General features: G+C 36.0%; 1 protein-coding gene across 1 annotated transcript; it reads left to right on the forward strand.

The window, feature by feature from the left end:
* The first annotated feature begins 370 nt into the window (after window positions 1-370).
* On the forward strand, window positions 371-1,012 carry LOC140451155 (uncharacterized). The gene has a single exon (XM_072544889.1). The coding sequence runs from the start codon at window positions 371-373 to the stop codon at window positions 1,010-1,012; it is 642 nt and encodes a 213-aa protein (XP_072400990.1).
* Window positions 1,013-17,589: the final 16,577 nt, after the last annotated feature.

The following is a 17,589-nucleotide window of genomic DNA, read 5'->3' on the forward strand; positions in this document are numbered from 1 at the left end:
AGTTGCAAATATTCGCAAAACTATTACCTTTTATATTATACCTTCCGTGCAAAATTCTATAATTCTTGGCATGTATTTTTTAAATGCATTTAATAGCACATTAAATTGTTCGGACTTTTCGTTCTCTATTTCTTCCTTTAATTTATCAACTGTAAGTGTTATTCGTGAATTTTCTAGTTTGTCTGGAATGGAACAAAAACAGTTAGAGGATATTATCTCTAAATTTTTATCTATTTCGTCTAAAGATAAATTAGGCCGTACACATTTAATGTCTCATACTATTGAAGTGAAAACTTCAACTCCTTTCAGACAGTATCAATATCCCATACCTCAAGCATGGCAAGCAGATTTAGGTAAAGAAATCGATTGAATGCTCTCCTTAAATATTATTGAACCTTCTACCTCTTCATATTGTAGTCCTCTGTGGCTTACAAAGAAGAAGGATGGATCATTCAAAATTTGTTTTGATGGTCGTAAATTAAACAGTATCACATCGAAAGAGGCTAATCTCACTGTCAACTTGGATAAATGTAATTTTTGTCGTCCTAATCTCAAATTCCTGGGATATGTTGTTGATAGTCAAGGTTTGAGGACAGATCCTGACAAGGTAACCGCTATCAAGGACTTCCCCATACCTAAAACAACTACTCAGTTACGTAGGATCTTGGGTATGTGTGGGTACTATCGAAGGTTTGTACGTTCTTATTCCACTTTATTATCACCTCTTACTGACCTCCTTAAGAATAGGAAAAAGGGTCAGACTATTACCTGGAATCCTGAGGCTGATGATGCTTTTCATCGTATTAAAGAAGCTCTTACCAGTGCTCCTGTCATGACTTCTCCTGATTTCAGTGAACACTTTTACCTCATGACAGATTATTCTAATACTGCTTCAGGTGGTGTCCTCTTTCAGATGAAAGATGGTTCTGAGCACCCCATAGCGTACACTAGTAAGAAGCTCAATAAGGCCCAGAAAATTACTCCACTACCGAGCGGGAACTCCTTGCTATAATTCATGGCTTGGAGGCCTTCAGGTATTATTTAGAAGGTCGTAAGTGTACTTTGATCACGGACCATAGTTCGTTGTTGTGGATGCATTCTATGCGTAACCCATTCCAACGGTTGTCCCGCTGGATTTGTAAGTTATCAGCGTTTGACTATAACATTGTCCACCGTAAGGCAAATGGTGTTTTGACATTTGATGTCAATCTTCTTGACGTATCCACTTTAGTTCCGGATGCGTGGTACCATAAAATGTTGGAGAATGTTACTCAGAATCCTGGTCAGTACCCTGATTTTAAAGTGGAACATAATATCCTTTATAAACATGTTGTTAGTCCAATTGAAGCCTTGACTAATATGTCGGATTGGAAAATTGTCGTCCCAACCGCAAATAGGTATGAAATTGTTCGTACTTTTCATGATAATGTGACATCTGGTCACTTTGGTTCCTTTAAAACATTTAGTAGGATAGCGGAGCTATATTATTGGCCTGGTATGCGCAACTGTATTAAGAAATATATTTCTAGATGCCAAGTTTGCGCTACATGCAAGCCAAGTAATAAGCCACAAGCTGGATTAATGGGTCCTTTTAGGAACATTGACTTCCCATGGCAGATGGTATCTATGGATTTGATTGGACCATACCCTCGTAGTTATAAGGGCAATACCTATTGTTTGGTGGTCGTGGATTACTTCACTAAATTTCCATTAGTTTTTCCTCTTCGTAATGCCACAGTTCCTGCCATTGTGGAATATTTGGAGGAGCAAGTCTTTTTGTTATTTGGTGTTCCCCAAATTGTCTCTTGTGACAATGGTCCTCAATTTGTAGCTAAGACTTTTAAAGACCTTCTAACTAAATACAAAGTTGAGAAGATCTTTTATAACGCTGCGTACCATCCGCAAGCTAATCATAGTGAGCGTGTAAACCGCAGTATTGTTACAGCCCTAAGATCATATACATACCAAGACCACAGAGCTTGGGATCAATATATTCACTCCATAGCTCAAGCCATAAGAACTTCTGTCCATGAAGTTACGCAGTGTTCCCCAGCTTATTTAAATTTTGGTCGAAATGTTGCCTTATCTGGTGATTATTTTGGTTTAGTTTCAGGCAATTCCACAAATCTACCTCAAATATCAGATAAACTTCATCGTTTAGATGATATACAGACTCTACCTCCAATATTTGCAGACATTAGGAAGAAATTAAAAACTTCTTACCTTAAGTCACAGGGTCAGTATAACTTGAGGAAAAGAGATTTGCGATTCTTTGTTGGTGATCGGGTATTAAAACGTAATTTTGTTAAGTCTAGTAAAGGTGATGCTGTTTCTGCCAAATTTTGTCAAAAATACGTCCCATGTATTGTCAGTAAAGTAATATCTCCTTTAATATATGAATTGGAAGATAGTTTGTCCAACAAACGTCTTGGTCGATTTCATATAAAGGACTTATTACCAGATAACACTGTCAATGACTTAGACTCTTCATCGTCAGAAGAAGATTAACCGGACAGGATTGATTAGGTTAATTCCTCTTTCTAAATTTTGGTAATACTTGATTTTTTAATGAATAGGTAAATGATTGGATTTTGATTTTAGTCACCAGATAGACAATATGGTTTATCTATTATATAATAGTTTAGCTTCCCATACTAAATTTAGCTTTGTTGTTATTAGTTATAATATTGAAGTAGGTACAGCAAATTTTTTTTTGGTAAATCAAACTGGTGTAGAACTGTCAACTCTTCGTACCTTATTATGTTTATATGTGTCATTGCTGTATATTGGTATACATAAATACATGTATATGTTTAGATTTTGTTTATTTGATCCTGAGGTTGTTTTTGGTAGTTCCTACAGGAAAATTATTAAAATACTTAGTAATATTCTTTGATACATTAGTTACCATTTGGTCTAAAGAAGTTATCGCGTCATTTGTTTTAGATAATACAATTTTAGTATACAGTGTGATTCCTAAGTTAGACTTCATTCGTTAAAAATTCAATGAAGTTAGTTGAGATAAAAGTTACGCCGAATTATTATGTAACCTTTTGTTATTTTTTTTTGTATCTAACATTTCTTATGAAATTGGTTTGCCTCGCATGGCTATGCAAATACGTGGGTTCGAAACTTGTGTTACTATCAATAGTGCGCACCCGATAGGAAGCAGATTTCATGGCTCACAATTGCCTGGTTATCTATATCAGACCTTAATCAATTTAAATGCTGAATCTCTATGATAGAATGTTTAATCATCATCATCATTATTGAAGGATGTACTAAACATTCTAGTATTACAATTCAGAAATATTATTCTGTTGAAACATAGTCTTAATTTTAATCTCACTTCTATTATACATATATTGTCTACCCTTTTTAGCTTTATTATCTAGTTGTGCTGATACAAATGGTAACCTCTTAGATCTCAGCCTTATTAGAATATATCTTTTGTATTCAACAATTGAATATTGTGTTTAGCATCAGCTCTCCTGGGAACTCATTTTGTTTTTATATGTAATTAGGAGTCAGGATCAATGTTCTGTTATATAGATACAAGTAACTAGTGAACATACCCTAATCTGCAGTTTCTTAAGAAATTGACTTCCTTGTTCTCTAGTACTTCTTTGATTGAATATTTATAAGAGTTATCTATTTATGATGTCTTGAGGTATTGTATTAGCGATGATTTCGTGATATTTGGTTGGCTTTTTCTGACTATTTTTATAAATCTGTTGTAGCTACAGCTACAGTTAGAGAATTCCAGAATTAGTTAACTCCATTTCGTTATGTCAGTTCTTTAATTTGGTACACTTTCTTCCTGTTGTATTACTCTTATATGTGAAACTCAACTGTTCATCTATTAGTTCATATATTACTAATATTTGTGTTGGAATACCTTACTCCAATAAGTTTGTCATTCTTGTGTAGATCTTATCTTGAATCTGATGCATAACAGATGATGAGCTTAATTTGGGTTGTAATCCATCGTAGGTTGTGGAACTTGATAGGGATACAATGTGGTCTGGAATTTGGTAACCTTCAATGACACGAAAGGGAGTCCTAGGAAGATGATTTGGGATTCTTCCGGATGTTCGGCCTAGTCAGGTTGAGTCGTTAGTAGATTCTTGATTATGTTGTATACTGACTAAGTATCCATTATTATACCTATCTACTCATGAATGGAATCAGATCAATTCACATATGCTGCAGACACTTAGTCTGTTATTCCGTTCCAATGGTTCAGTTATATGGTACCAAATATTTAGCATCTATAGAGTATAATGATTATTAGGTTGTGGTGATGACCCATGAATTTGCCTGATTGTTTCACATTGGATATGCCAATATAAATCTGTTGTCCATTGTCGGATCAATTTAGGATAAAATGCATGCTACGATCATTTTTTCTCAGTAACTCTTATATCTAGTGTGGTTTTATATTACGGTCCATATTTTGGTTTATTGCGAATTGGTTACGAAATCTACTGATTGCTTCGCCTTGGATATGCTCTAAAATAAATCTGTTGTCCATGGTTGGATCAATTTTGTATCGTTCATCCCATTCGTCATTATTTTAAAGATTTGTATTTTTATTAGTTATTCAGTATAAGGTTTTAATAAACCTACTATAACTTGTGGGCATGAGTGCTTGTGTCATATTTAGTATATTGTATATTAGAACTACCCCTCTTGCATGACTCATAATCTGTGGTTAAGTATAATCAGTCGAGTTGAATGCAAATGTGTGGAAGTTATTTGGTATATTCGGTTATATATTAGCAAGTTTTGTATTCATATATATGATTGGTATAGTGTTCTTGTTGACAATAATTTGGGGTTTATTTAAATCTACTTAATCAACTTGAACACAATTTTGGTTTTTAGAATGTCAGTCACGGATGGAAGATTCTGTGCATTTAATATTTTAGCTAGTGTGGTGTCCTGTAAACGCTATATTATTGGCTATTTTGTTCACCTCTGTGATGGATCCCACAGTGTATGATTGGTTATTGATTTGTCTTAAATATCTATAGTTACACAAAAAAAAAATTGTTCTTAGGTCAATTTTTTTTTCTCCAAGTAAAGGGGGAATGTAACGATAAGATTACTTTATCGTAACTGAGAAATTTAAAATAACTTAATTCTGCCTGTAAGGTATGCAACCAAATATACATGTAATCGTATTATCAATTGTTTATCAATTGGTCAAACTGCTTACCTGCCGCTTCCTCTTAGCTTGGAACTGACGGAAGCCGACGATTTTAAAAGTGTTAGAGCTTACTTTATATCTAACCTTCGAACGGGTCAGAAGAGTGATCCTTCAACGACCAACGCCACGTGGTTCAAGTTATCAGAAAAAAAAAATTAAGTTATTCAGAGGTGAATTTAAGTTAAAAAAGGCGTTTTTTTTTAAATATTAGAAGTTTTGGGAAAAGAAGATTTTGGTTTAATTGTTGAAATATTGTTGCGTTGGGTGAGTTTCATTTTAATTAAAGTACATCATTATTTTTTTTAACCATTATTAGTTTCATATTAAAATCATTTATTCAATAATTTTACCTTAATTATATCAGTCAAATCACGTTCAGAATTCTTTCTGTTAGAAATTCTAAGTACACGTTCTCATCAATATCCAAGCAATTCGGTAATGTAAGGAGATCCTTCATTACTATTTGCCTATAATATATTCGTGATAAGTTAAATTTTAGTTCTTCAGTGAAATATTCATAGTAAAATCCCAACATTTTTTTTAAATACATAGTTTTCGATTAATTTTCCAAGGTCACAAAAAGTGTACGAAACCTTCACTAATTATCATCTTCGGACTAGTTTTTCTTGTCCTAACCGCCTTTTTGTTTATCAAGTCTGAATAAAGCTAATGAGAGCTTCTTTGATTTTATTTTAGTCGTTGGAGGAAGAAGGAATATAAAGTCAATACAATAAAGATTATTTTGGATTTGGGGTAATAGCTTTCAGTTGAGTTTAGTTTGGAGTTTTTTTTGGTTTTTCCCGGATATTGGAGTAGCGGTTCAGTTTGGTGCTAGAACAGTGGGCTTACAGCTTTCACCCTAACGAGTCCCAGCGGCGTAAGGCGTCCGGAAGAAGAACCTTCTCGGCTTGAGAGTAGACAGGTTCTTTTTTTTTACTGTTTTTTGTAATATCTTAAAAGGAAGTTACTTAAATATTGTTTAAACTTTAGTGAGTGAACGAACCAAAACTTAAAAATAATTCTAGTCAATTTTCATAATTCATATTTGCGTATCATTATCTATATTACATTCAATTTTTCTTAACATCATTTGCTTATTTTTTTTGTCATTACATATTTTAAATATATATATGTATTAGTAATAACAGGGTAGGGGTGGATTTTAATACACTTTGTAAGGTCATTTGTGCAGAAAGGTCCATTTTGTATTTTTACAGCCCTACTGGTAACGTCACTGATTCATCTTGGATCTGTTCCTTTCTGAACAGACCAATTGAAATATATCTACAGGTTATCTGATTGGAATCAACTTAGAAATTGTCAAACTGATACATTGTGTTAAATATAGGGAGGGGTAATAATTGTTTGAATATATAAATAGGTTGGTTGTCAGTAAATTTTGTTTTAATTAATGAATAAAACTTCATAATAAAAGTTCATACTTTTCTAGCATATTAGAGGTTGTAAATATATTGTAAATAGGGATCAATAGGTTTTTGTATGATAGGGTATTTAAGTTAAATTGTACATTACGGTTTACAGGTTTTTCTATTTTATTATTATTAAATTGGGTTATAAGTAATAATCTGTTTTATTAAACAACCTTTTTTTTTAATAAGGTTATATCTAGTTACAGAAAACATAGTTAGCAGCAGCAATAAAGTCACTAGGTGAAGTGTTTGTTAGACTAAGAGTCCAGTAAACATCTTCCCTGGCGCCCAAATCATTCTTCTCTCATATATTCCTGTTGTCAGTACTTACTCTTAGTTCGTTTTGGTTATTCTTATATTTCCTTAGTTAATATACATCTTTCCTATTCTTTACTGTTTTCTCAGGGCATGCAAATAGGCCTAACCCTACCTTGAGTATCAACTGGCCAGTCTCAAGCATACCCAGCTAGCCGAACTGCATTCAGTTTCAACTCTTATTTTAATTTAGTTTCAAACTTATCTTCACACTACTCTACAGATCTTATAACATCAGGGACATAGTCCCAAGGGATCTGCCTACTATATTTGTTACAGTAGCGCCCAAAGTGGAGCAATATAAATTTGTTACAACACCATGTCTTGCTTTACCGGTACCTCCATAGGCACCCATGAATTCCTCAAACGTGAGGTCAGACACATCTTGGACTTGGTTTACTTCCACTTCTTCATCTACGTCGTGGTCACCCTCGAAAGACGCCAGCCGGTTATGGTGTACTATCATCGGCTTTCCCCTCGGAATCTTGCTTATTCGGTAGATGACATCGTTAATCTTCTCCATAATTAAGTATGGGCCTCCCCAAAACTGCTGCAATTTGGGAGAACAACCTTTTCGTTTCTTGGGATTATACAGCCATACTTCGTCGTTCTTCTTAAAGCAACCCTTTTCGGCTTGTGTATCGTACCTTTTCTTCATTCGGTCGCTAGCGATCTGAAGGTGGGAACGGGCCAACTCATGTACATCGTCCATTCTTCTTCGTAATTCGATGACATAATCTTCACCTGCTACATCTTCTCCAGGTCGACACCCAAACTCTAGATCACAAGGTAGTCGCATATCGCGTCCGAATAGGACTCTGGCTGGTGTCTGGCCTGTTGATTCGTTAACAGCAGATCTGTAGGCCATTGTGAAGAACGGAAGGTATTGGTCCCAGTCTCGCTGATGATCGGACACCATCTTTGTCAAATACTTGCCAACTGTCCTATTCATTCGTTCTATCATACCATCCGATTGCGGATGATACGCGGTAGTTCTTGTTTTCTTCATGCCTAGTCTATCACATAATCCTTGGAATAGATCGCTTTCGAAGTTCCTGCCTTGGTCACTATGGATCTCCAAAGGCACTCCAAATCGGCTGATATATTCTTGGATCAACTTATCTGCAACGGTGGCTGCCTTCTGGTCTGGAAGTGCGTAAATCTCGACCCACTTAGTGAAGTAATCCATTACTACCAACATGTACTTGCCTCCATTTTCACTTTTGTAATGGAAATATAGCAAGGAAATAAAGAAGGAAAAATTAAGGGACAATTAGCCTAGTAAAGAGAAACAATTATTTAAGAAATTATTACATATTCCAAATTGATTAAAGAACAAATAAATTCATAGCTAGTAGGTAACATATTTACGTACACATTTTACATTAAACAAAGATTGATAACTCGACCCAGTTTAAATGTATTACACGAGTCTCAAATATCAGGCCACCAAGGTTGTTTAAATCACGTTTCAAAACATAGACCTCCGCCGATATACAACACGAGGATCAGTCAGCAAAAAAAAACAATAACGCGACCTTGGTACTACGACTGAAAATTGAGAACACGGACTGATAAAAAAGGCGAACAAGGGGGCCAGCGGCGTTAGTGGGAAGTGGTCACGCCAGACGCTACTTAAGGGTTGTCACTCCCGAAGGTACTTTTTAAAAAGGCCCTTTTAAAGGTACAACTGACAGAGTAACAGCACTTTATTTAATATAATTACAACTGGTTTTAGAATAAAAATTTACAGTATTTATATGAAATTAATTGATGACGACCTGTCTGCAATATGTGTCGAAACTGCTGATCGGCTGGGCTATTGAACTGCAATACTGCTGACAATCGGGGTTAATGTATCGTAATTTCTCCATCCCCTGGGGAAGTTTTGTGAGGGATGAACAAAACTCTGTGAACTGTTTCTGAGGACTCTTGGCTTTGGTCAGGGATGTCTTCTGCTGTGGTTGAATTCTGCTCATCTTTTTCTTTTTTCAGTTTGCGTAGCTTGAGAAAACCAAAAATTAAAAGGATTGCTACCAGGATATATATCGGTGGTGTCCATATGTAGCTGTGGTCCATTTGTGTTGGAAGGATGGATTGGAACCTTTCTTCTTCCTGTGATAACTTGTGTAGTTCGTCTAAAGGAATTCTGTCCAATTTTAGGGGTTTGACTATTGGGTGGTTCTTCAGAATAGTGGTGGTCTTGACTTTTGGTAATGTTATTGGTTCTTCTTTAATTGTTGTTTTGGAATTCATGTAAACTTCATTATTGGTTCGTAGTTCACATCCTGGCGGTAACTCAATTAGATAGGTCCCTTCGAGTACTTCTATTTCAGTGGTGGTGCAACGGGTAGATACTTTCGTAGCCTTTGGAAAAACGGCAATGTAGTGTGCATCGGATACTTTTTGAATGATCGTTGTAGTGACAGTGACGGGAACACTTTGGCATTGGGCAGCATCATTGATTAACTGGAGAATTTGGATGATGCAGTCATTAGTCTGGTCATTCTCTTGTGGAAATTTCTCAGGACAGCTGAATGATTTGGATTCGCTTCTTTTGCATGGTACATCCATATACTGAAAAAGGTCTGAGTTGTGGACTAGGTATGGACCAGGTGGAATGATTATTGTGTGATTATTAGTTAGAAGGGAGTATAAATGGAAGTATGTGAACGACTTGGAATGAAGAATAGGAAAATGTAAAATGAAAACAAGGGTGTGATTCGTGTAGTAACCATCAATGTCTATGATTTCATAGTATTTGGTTAAGTCTTCTTCCTGAATATAGGGAATCTATGATGCAGGGTGGTGTTCAAGTATCTTTTGCACGGTCCATTTTATTTCTTCAGGTTTAATGAGACCGTTGTGTAAAGTTTTGATTCTTGCAAATGTATTTGCTGTTTGTAGATCATCCAGTATTTGTATAATTGTTTGTAAATTTAGATTTATCTGGTCAAGGATATTTCGAACTTGCATATAATCATTAAAATCGAAAATGAATTGGTTCGTCTCTAAGCTAATTTTGCTTGTCTCTTCAGCTATGATTTCTTGGTTGTGTGTAAGTAATGAAATTGTTTGGTTAAAATTTGTCATTATTCTTTTATTGAGACTGAGTTGGCTAATGATGTTGGTAATAATGTTCTGTTGGTTATTTTCAAGTGATTTAATGGCAGCGTTGTATCTTTCAGCATCTTCTTGATCTCGATTACCAGAAATAGATTTTATTACACTTCCCAATCCGTTTATAAGTCCTTTTTTGCTTCTGGATTTTGGATATATTGTATCTAGTTTCTCTTTTGCTGTTTGGAGGAGGTACTGTACAGTTTTATCAAAGTTTTGTAGGCTGTCAAAATATGGTTGACTAAGTCCATTTTCTATTGCTCTGTTGGTGGTGATATACTGAGATTCTATGGATTCAATCTCTTCTGCGATGGGTTCTAGATGGAAATAGTGGATGAAGTCATGAGTGCTGGTCTGTATCCTCGCTTGTCCAAGTTTAACTGGGAGGATTCCTGGATTGTCCTTCAGGTTTTGAATTTGAACTTGTTGGGCTGCTACTAAGGTACATCTGTAAAGCAGTTTTAGCGTTAGTCTTTGGCTGGTGTTTGATGTTCTTTTTGTGTATTGACGTATCGTGAGTGTCTATTGTTACGGGATTATTATTTTTCACAATGCGGGAAGAAAATCTCGGAAGAAGTTTGTTTCTTTTTACTGTTTTTCTAGTGTAAACTTTTGTGCTGGGTTTATAAGTTATTGGTGTTTGTCTTTTTTGATTTATTTTTTCAATATTTTTCTGTTTTCTTTCTTGTAGCTTTTTGTTTATTTCACTGTAGATTTCTTTTGTCTTTAATCTGTGGCTCTGTGTATAGTTATTTATTAGGGTTCTGTTAATATCGATGTCAAATGGATCCTGAGGATCGATATGGCCATTTAGAATTTCGATTGGCTTTTGTTTAGTTGATGAATGAATGGAATTGTTGTATCCTAAAATAACATACAACATATGTTCTTTAATACCCAGAGTCTTCCTTTTTTCTCTAAGTATTCGTAGGTGTTCCAAAATTGTAGAGTGAAAACGTTCTATCATTCCGTTCGATTGTGGATTATCTGGTGTAGTGAATCGAAATTTTGTGTGTATCGACAAATTCCTGAACAAGGCCGTTCTTGAATTCGGTTCCACTATCTGCGATTATCATGTGTGGGAGTCCATGGTGGGTTATAAAGAGCATGAAGGCATTAAGGACATTTATTGCGTTAGATCCTTCTATGGGATATGCTTGGCCATATTTCGAGAATGCATTAATTATTGTAAGAAATTTTTGTCCGTTGGCTTGGAATGTGTCCATATGATTGATTTCTAATGGTTTCGTTGGAGTTGGTGTTACCATAAATTTCGGCTTAATTGGATTTCTGTCATACTTGTTAGCTTGGCATGTATCACAAAGGTTGATAACTTCTTCGATGTCTTTCTTTAGCGTAGGCCAGTAGTAGCGTTTTCTTATTTGAGCTTCGGTTTCGTTAATTCCTCTGTGGTTAGTCTTCCCTTGATGGTAGTTCTCTACAATTTCTTTCTGTCTCTCTGTGCTGTTTATATCTTCTAGGAGGCTGTTGCATTTGACAAGATCGAATGCGGAATTTTTAAAAGTTTCTCGTAGAATATTGCATAGGGATTTGTGTAGAGTTCATCATTCTCGAACAGAATGGCGTACTTCTTTTTCGGATCTATATAGTTCTTGAAAAACTGGAAAATGTCGTTGTGAAGATCATTTTTTCCCAATTGGACATACATTCTCTTCTTTGTTACAAAACACTGCTCTATGATTGGTTTCGCCGGGCTATAGTTTACTATCTTGAGAATTATTTGATTATTGTAACAATTTAGTGGTTTCTCGCTAATTGGAATTCCCATTATTGGATTTTCTGCCGTGGAATGTTTGGTTACATCTGTATCGTTATCTTCTTGTAAGTATTGGGAGTTTGATGGCTGAGCTTTAGATTTTTGCTGTTTGCTGTCTTCATGTAGGATTTCGTCTATTATCTTTATTTCTTCGGGAGTTAACGTTGCAGTTTGATTTTTTTGGATGATTTTATCTGTCACCTAAAGAGGTTGACGGATTCAAAGTTTTTTGAGACTCTTCGGCTGGGTCGGTTAGAAATTCTTCCAGATCGGATAAGGAACTGGGGTGGTTAATCATGGAGATATCATCGTCATCTTTTGAGAGGAGTTTCATTATTTCTTCCATATTCTCGTCTACACTGTTTAATTCTTTCGTGTGAATTTCGACACGGGATAAAGCATCTGCATTGGTGTTGGATTTGCCTTTTTTATATATTACTTCGTAATCAAATTCCTCCAGCTTTAATCTCCATCTGACAAGCTTTGAGTTTGGATCTTTAAGTGAAAATAGCCATTGTAGAGGTCGATGGTCAGATAAAATTTTGAATTTTCGTCCGAAAAGGTATGGGCGGAAGTATTTAGTAGCCCACACAATTGCTAACATCTCCTTTTCGATAGTCGAATATTTCAGTTCTGTTTCATTTAAAGTTCTGGATGCATAGGCGATAGGTTTATCGTTTCCTATTGGACCTTGTGATAGTATGGCTCCTATAGCGAAGTTGCTTGCATCAGTCGTGAGGTTAAAGGGTTTAGTGAAGTCTGGATATTGCAGAAGTGGTTCATTAATCAACAAGCTTTTACAGGTTTTGATACAGTTTAAGAATTCTTCGGTGTGTTCAATTTTTGCATCCTTTTTAAGACATATGGTAAGTGGTTTTGTAATTTTGGCAAAGTCCTTTATGAATTTTCTATAGTAACCAAGTAATCCTAAAAATCCTCGAATTTCCTTTGCTGTTTTTGGTACAGGATAGTCTATGATGGCTCTAATCTTAGTCGGGTTTGGTTTAATTCCCTCGCAGGTTACGACGTGACCCAGAAAATCGACTTCTTTCTTAAGGAATTCACATTTGTCAACTTGTATCTTAAATCTTGTTTCTCTTAATCTTTCAAAAATTTTCTTAAGATTTACCATATGTTCTTGAAGAGAGGTTGAAAATACAATAATGTCGTCCATGTAGACCAGACATATTTCTCCTATTAGTCCTTTTAGTACGTTCTCCATTACTCTCTGGAATGTTGAGGGTGCATTTTTGAGTCCGAACGGCATTCTTATGTATTCATAGTGGCCATTTTCAACGTTAAATGCAGTCATCTGGATATCTTCTTCGGCCATTTCAATTTGATGGAATCCGCTGGCTAGATCTAGGGTTGAGAAGTATTGGCAGCGTCCTAGTTTGTCCAGAATGTCTGTTATATTTGGAATTGGATATCGGTCATCGATGGTTTTCTCGTTCACCTTCCGGTAGTCGACAACTATTCTCCATTTAATTTTTCCTGAGGCATCTGGTTTCTTTGGAACGACCCAGATTGGAGATGACCAGGGTGATTGACTCGGTCTGATAATTCCTTGATCAAGCATCGAAGTGATCTGCTTACGTACTTCTTCTTTATGGATGTGTGGATACCGATATGACTTGGTATAAACTGGAACTTCGTCTTTGGTTCGTATATGGTGCTTTATTTGGTTAGTAAATGTTAAAGGATCGTCTGGATGATGAAATATCTCTGCAAACTTCCTGCACAGTCGTCTTAGGTGAGATTCTTCTTCGGTATTAAGATGATCGGTTCTAAGGAGAGGATCGACATCTTTTAGATTACTGTCTTCGGTAGGTATGATATCTGACGTATATATATGATATTCCTCGAGATTTATGGGTTGACTTTTGATGGGATCAGTTAATGCTACTTGGATGTATTCATCGGTGTTATTGAACAAAAAATGAGATTGATTTCATAATATCAAATCGGAAAGATATTGTTCAGGATGTAACAGTATTGAATAAATTTTCAACAGGGAGCGACCATAGACTAGTTAGAGCAAAAACCACTTTTAACACTGAAGTTGAAAGAACAAAAATGATCCTCAAAAAGAAAAGTGGAAGGTGGCTGTTCCCAGAAGATATAACACTTTACGAAGAAAATATTAAGACTAGTTTGGATACACACGACTTAGAGAATATCAGCATCAATGAAATGAACAATAATATTACTCAAATATTGAAAGAAGCTGAAAAGAAATACTGTCCTCCTCCTGAAAATAATAACAAAAAATTAAGCCACAACACAAAACATCTTCTAGAGGAAAGAAGAAAACTTAGGGAAAATCAGGATCATAACCAAAATGAACTAAGAATTTTGAATAAGACAATTAAAAAGGAAGTTAGAAAAGATCTGAGACGATACAATACGATGGAAATAACTAGAGTAATAGAAGAAAACAAAAGCTTGAAAGTACTCAGACAGAGCATGTCCATTGGAAGAAAAAACGTCCACAAATTAAGAAATGAACAGGGGCAAATCATTGAGGATAGAATTCAAATTATGAATACGATAGAGAGTTTTTATAGACAACTATACAAAGAACAGCAATGTAACCGGAGTGGATCATTACCAAAGATAATCAATCAGGGATCTGAAATTTTACCGGACGTAACACCCAATGAAGTTCGAAGGTCAGTGCAAGAAATGAAAAACAATAAGTCCCCCGGAGGCGATGAAATAGTGGCAGATGCCTTGAAGGTGGCTGGAAAAAGATTATGGCAGGTCCTTGCCAAACTATTCACTAGATGTTTGCAGGAAGCAATAACACCAACCCAGTGGTATAACGCAGAAATTATCATACTTCATAAAAAAGGGGATGCTACCGACCTCAGGAATTACAGGCCCATAAGTCTACTTTCACATATTTATAAACTATTTACAAAAATAATTACGAAACGACTAGAAAATAAATTGGAATTTTATCAGCCCATAGAACAGGCGGGTTTTAGAAAAGGCTATGGAACAAACGATCACCTACTAGTAATAAAAAATCTTATAGAAAAATGCACTGAATATAATAAACCACTAGCTTTAATATTTGTCGACTATGAAAAGGCATTCGACACCGTAAATCAACAAAAAATGTTGGAAGCCTTGACAGAATGCCGAATTGACTATCGGTATATAAATATAATTAAACATATATACCAAAACGCAACAGCCAGTGTTAGAGTGGGTGATCGTCAAACCCAGAAATTCCCGATACAACGTGGAGTACGCCAGGGGGACACCATATCGCCGAAACTGTTCACTACGCTTTTGGAATATATATGTAAAAGGGCAAAACTGACCGACAAGGGCATAAACATAAACGGAGAAAAGCTTAGCCATCTAAGGTTTGCAGATGATATTGTACTAATAGCTGATAGGATAGATGAGGCCAAAGAACTTTTAAATCAGCTCTACCTTTCCTCGCTAGAAGGGGGATTGAAAATAAATATATCTAAAACCCAGATGATGACAAATCTTGTAGTCAGCGAAGATATATGCGTAGGAACAAGATCCATAGACCAGGTAATGGCCTATAAATACCTAGGTCATGAGATTCGCATAGGAAAAGATAACCAAACCGTTGAGCTTCTCCGTCGTATAAGACTGACTTGGGCAGCCTTCGGCAAGCTGAACCATATTTTCAAATCGTCTGATATACCAATATGCCTTAAAAGAAAAACGTTTAATCAGTGTGTTTTGCCAGTGTTAACTTACGGTGCCGAAACGTTGACCATGACAAGGAGAACAGTTCAAAAGATCCGTGTGTGTCAAAGGGCGATGGAGCGTGCTATGTTGGGCGTTTCACTACGAGACAAGATCCCAAATCGCCAGCTACGACAAAGAACAGGAGTGGCTGATGCAGTAGAGAGAGTAGCAACACTGAAATGGAACTGGGCAGGTCACGTGGCTCGAATGACAGATAATAGATGGACAAAGCGGATACTGGAATGGAGACCAAGAGATGATGCCTACCGAAGCAGAGGTCGTCCACCAACACGTTGGACTGACGATCTAAAACGTTGTCATAGGAATTGGATGCAAGAGGCACAAGATCGAAATAGATGGAAAATTATGAGGGAGATCTATGTCCAGCAGTGGATAAGCGAAGATTGAATGATGATGATGATTGACTAACTCGGTCCAGGCGAGTTGATTACAGGCAATGATGAGAGTTTCTCTTAGGATGGCACCTTCGACTTCTTGTCTTGGGATGACGATTGTACCTGATGTTTTCTTTACTGGCAAGCGGACTTGGGTAATTGATTGGGGCTCTAGCTGGACTGTATAGAATTGGGCTTTGTTTGTGACGTAATAATTATTAGGAAGGATAGAATGCTCTGTAGTAAGAGTAGCTTGGGTAAAATCGAGATTTGCTTTTAGAAGTTTAAGATTATCGAGGCTGATAAGACCGTCAAATGTCTTGTGAAATTTGAAAAGATAAAATTTTAGGTTAATATCGGAGTTAAATTCAGGAAAAATTGGGATTTCTACACAATAATCCTGTGAATGATTTTGAAAAATTGATGTAACGATAAATGGTTCATATTTAATATTATTCTTGTAGAATTTATTGGCTGTATCAGGATTAAGGAAAGATTTAGTGGCTCCTGTATCAATAAGAAGTTTAAGAGGGGGATTTTGAATTTTAATGTAAGGTAGCTCTCTTTTGTCGGCGTAGGAATGCAATTCTACTACGTTTCTTCTTTTTCGTCTTGAAACGTTTGAAAATTTACATCTTCCTCATATTCTTGGCTTTCTTGCTCATAATAAGTGTAATCTGGGTATGTGTCATTGTCTATACCTTCATCATAATTATTTTTGTCTTGTTCGATATTAAAGAGTTCTTCTACGGTGAATCGGGGGCTGGCTGTTTGTTGAAAGCGGAAGTTTCTTTGAGATTGGGGTCTATTAAAGCCGGTTTGGCGTGTAGATACGCTCATAGGTGTTGGCTTATATGATTGAGATGGAACTGGTTTATGAAAATTGGGTTGATTAGCCCTAGAATTTTGTGCATATGGAGTGAGTTGATGATTTTGTTGGAATCTAGGGGGTTGAAATGTCCCTCTTGGACTATTATTGAATGATTGTTGTTGCACAGGAATTTGATTTGGTCTAAAGAATGGCTGTGGCCATTGGGGCTTAGGTACCTCAGGCTGCCATCGTGTAGGAGCAGGTGTATGAGTTAAATTGGATCTCTGTGTTTGTGAAGTCGCAGATGGTTTATTAGAAGATGGCAAGGAATAATTATGAGTTTTTTGGAGATATCTAATGTTATTTTCTTCCTGAATATATTGGATAGCAAGAGCGAGATTGGGTGGTCTCATGGATCGAATTGTTGATCCTAGGAGTTCTCTTAGACCTGCCAAAAATGTGGTTAGAGCTTGTTGTTGGAAAAATTCTTTTTTACTTCTTTTAACTTCCTCGTTTTCCGTGTGTAATTCAATATGATTTGAAATGGTATTTAAAAGACTCATAACTTTTTCATGAAATTGATGGGGGTTTTCGTTTGGAGCTTGCCGAAGGTTGACTAAATCTCTAGTTAATGAGTTTTCGTTACGTTGGTCTGCAAAATTTTGGACAAGAATTGATTTTATTGACGGCCAGTATTTACAGCCGTATACAGAAATAATTTCTCTGGCTCTTCCTTTAATTTTGTTCATAATTCCCGGGGTAAGCATATGATTTTGAAAATTTTCGGGATT

Source organism: Diabrotica undecimpunctata, chromosome 9 (genome assembly GCF_040954645.1).
Source record: "Diabrotica undecimpunctata isolate CICGRU chromosome 9, icDiaUnde3, whole genome shotgun sequence".
NCBI lineage: Eukaryota > Metazoa > Arthropoda > Insecta > Coleoptera > Chrysomelidae > Diabrotica > Diabrotica undecimpunctata.

Coding starts and splice junctions, on each gene's coding strand:
- LOC140451155 (XM_072544889.1), top strand. CDS start 371: ATGCTCTCCTTAAATATTATTGAACCTTCTACCTCTTCATATTGTAGT.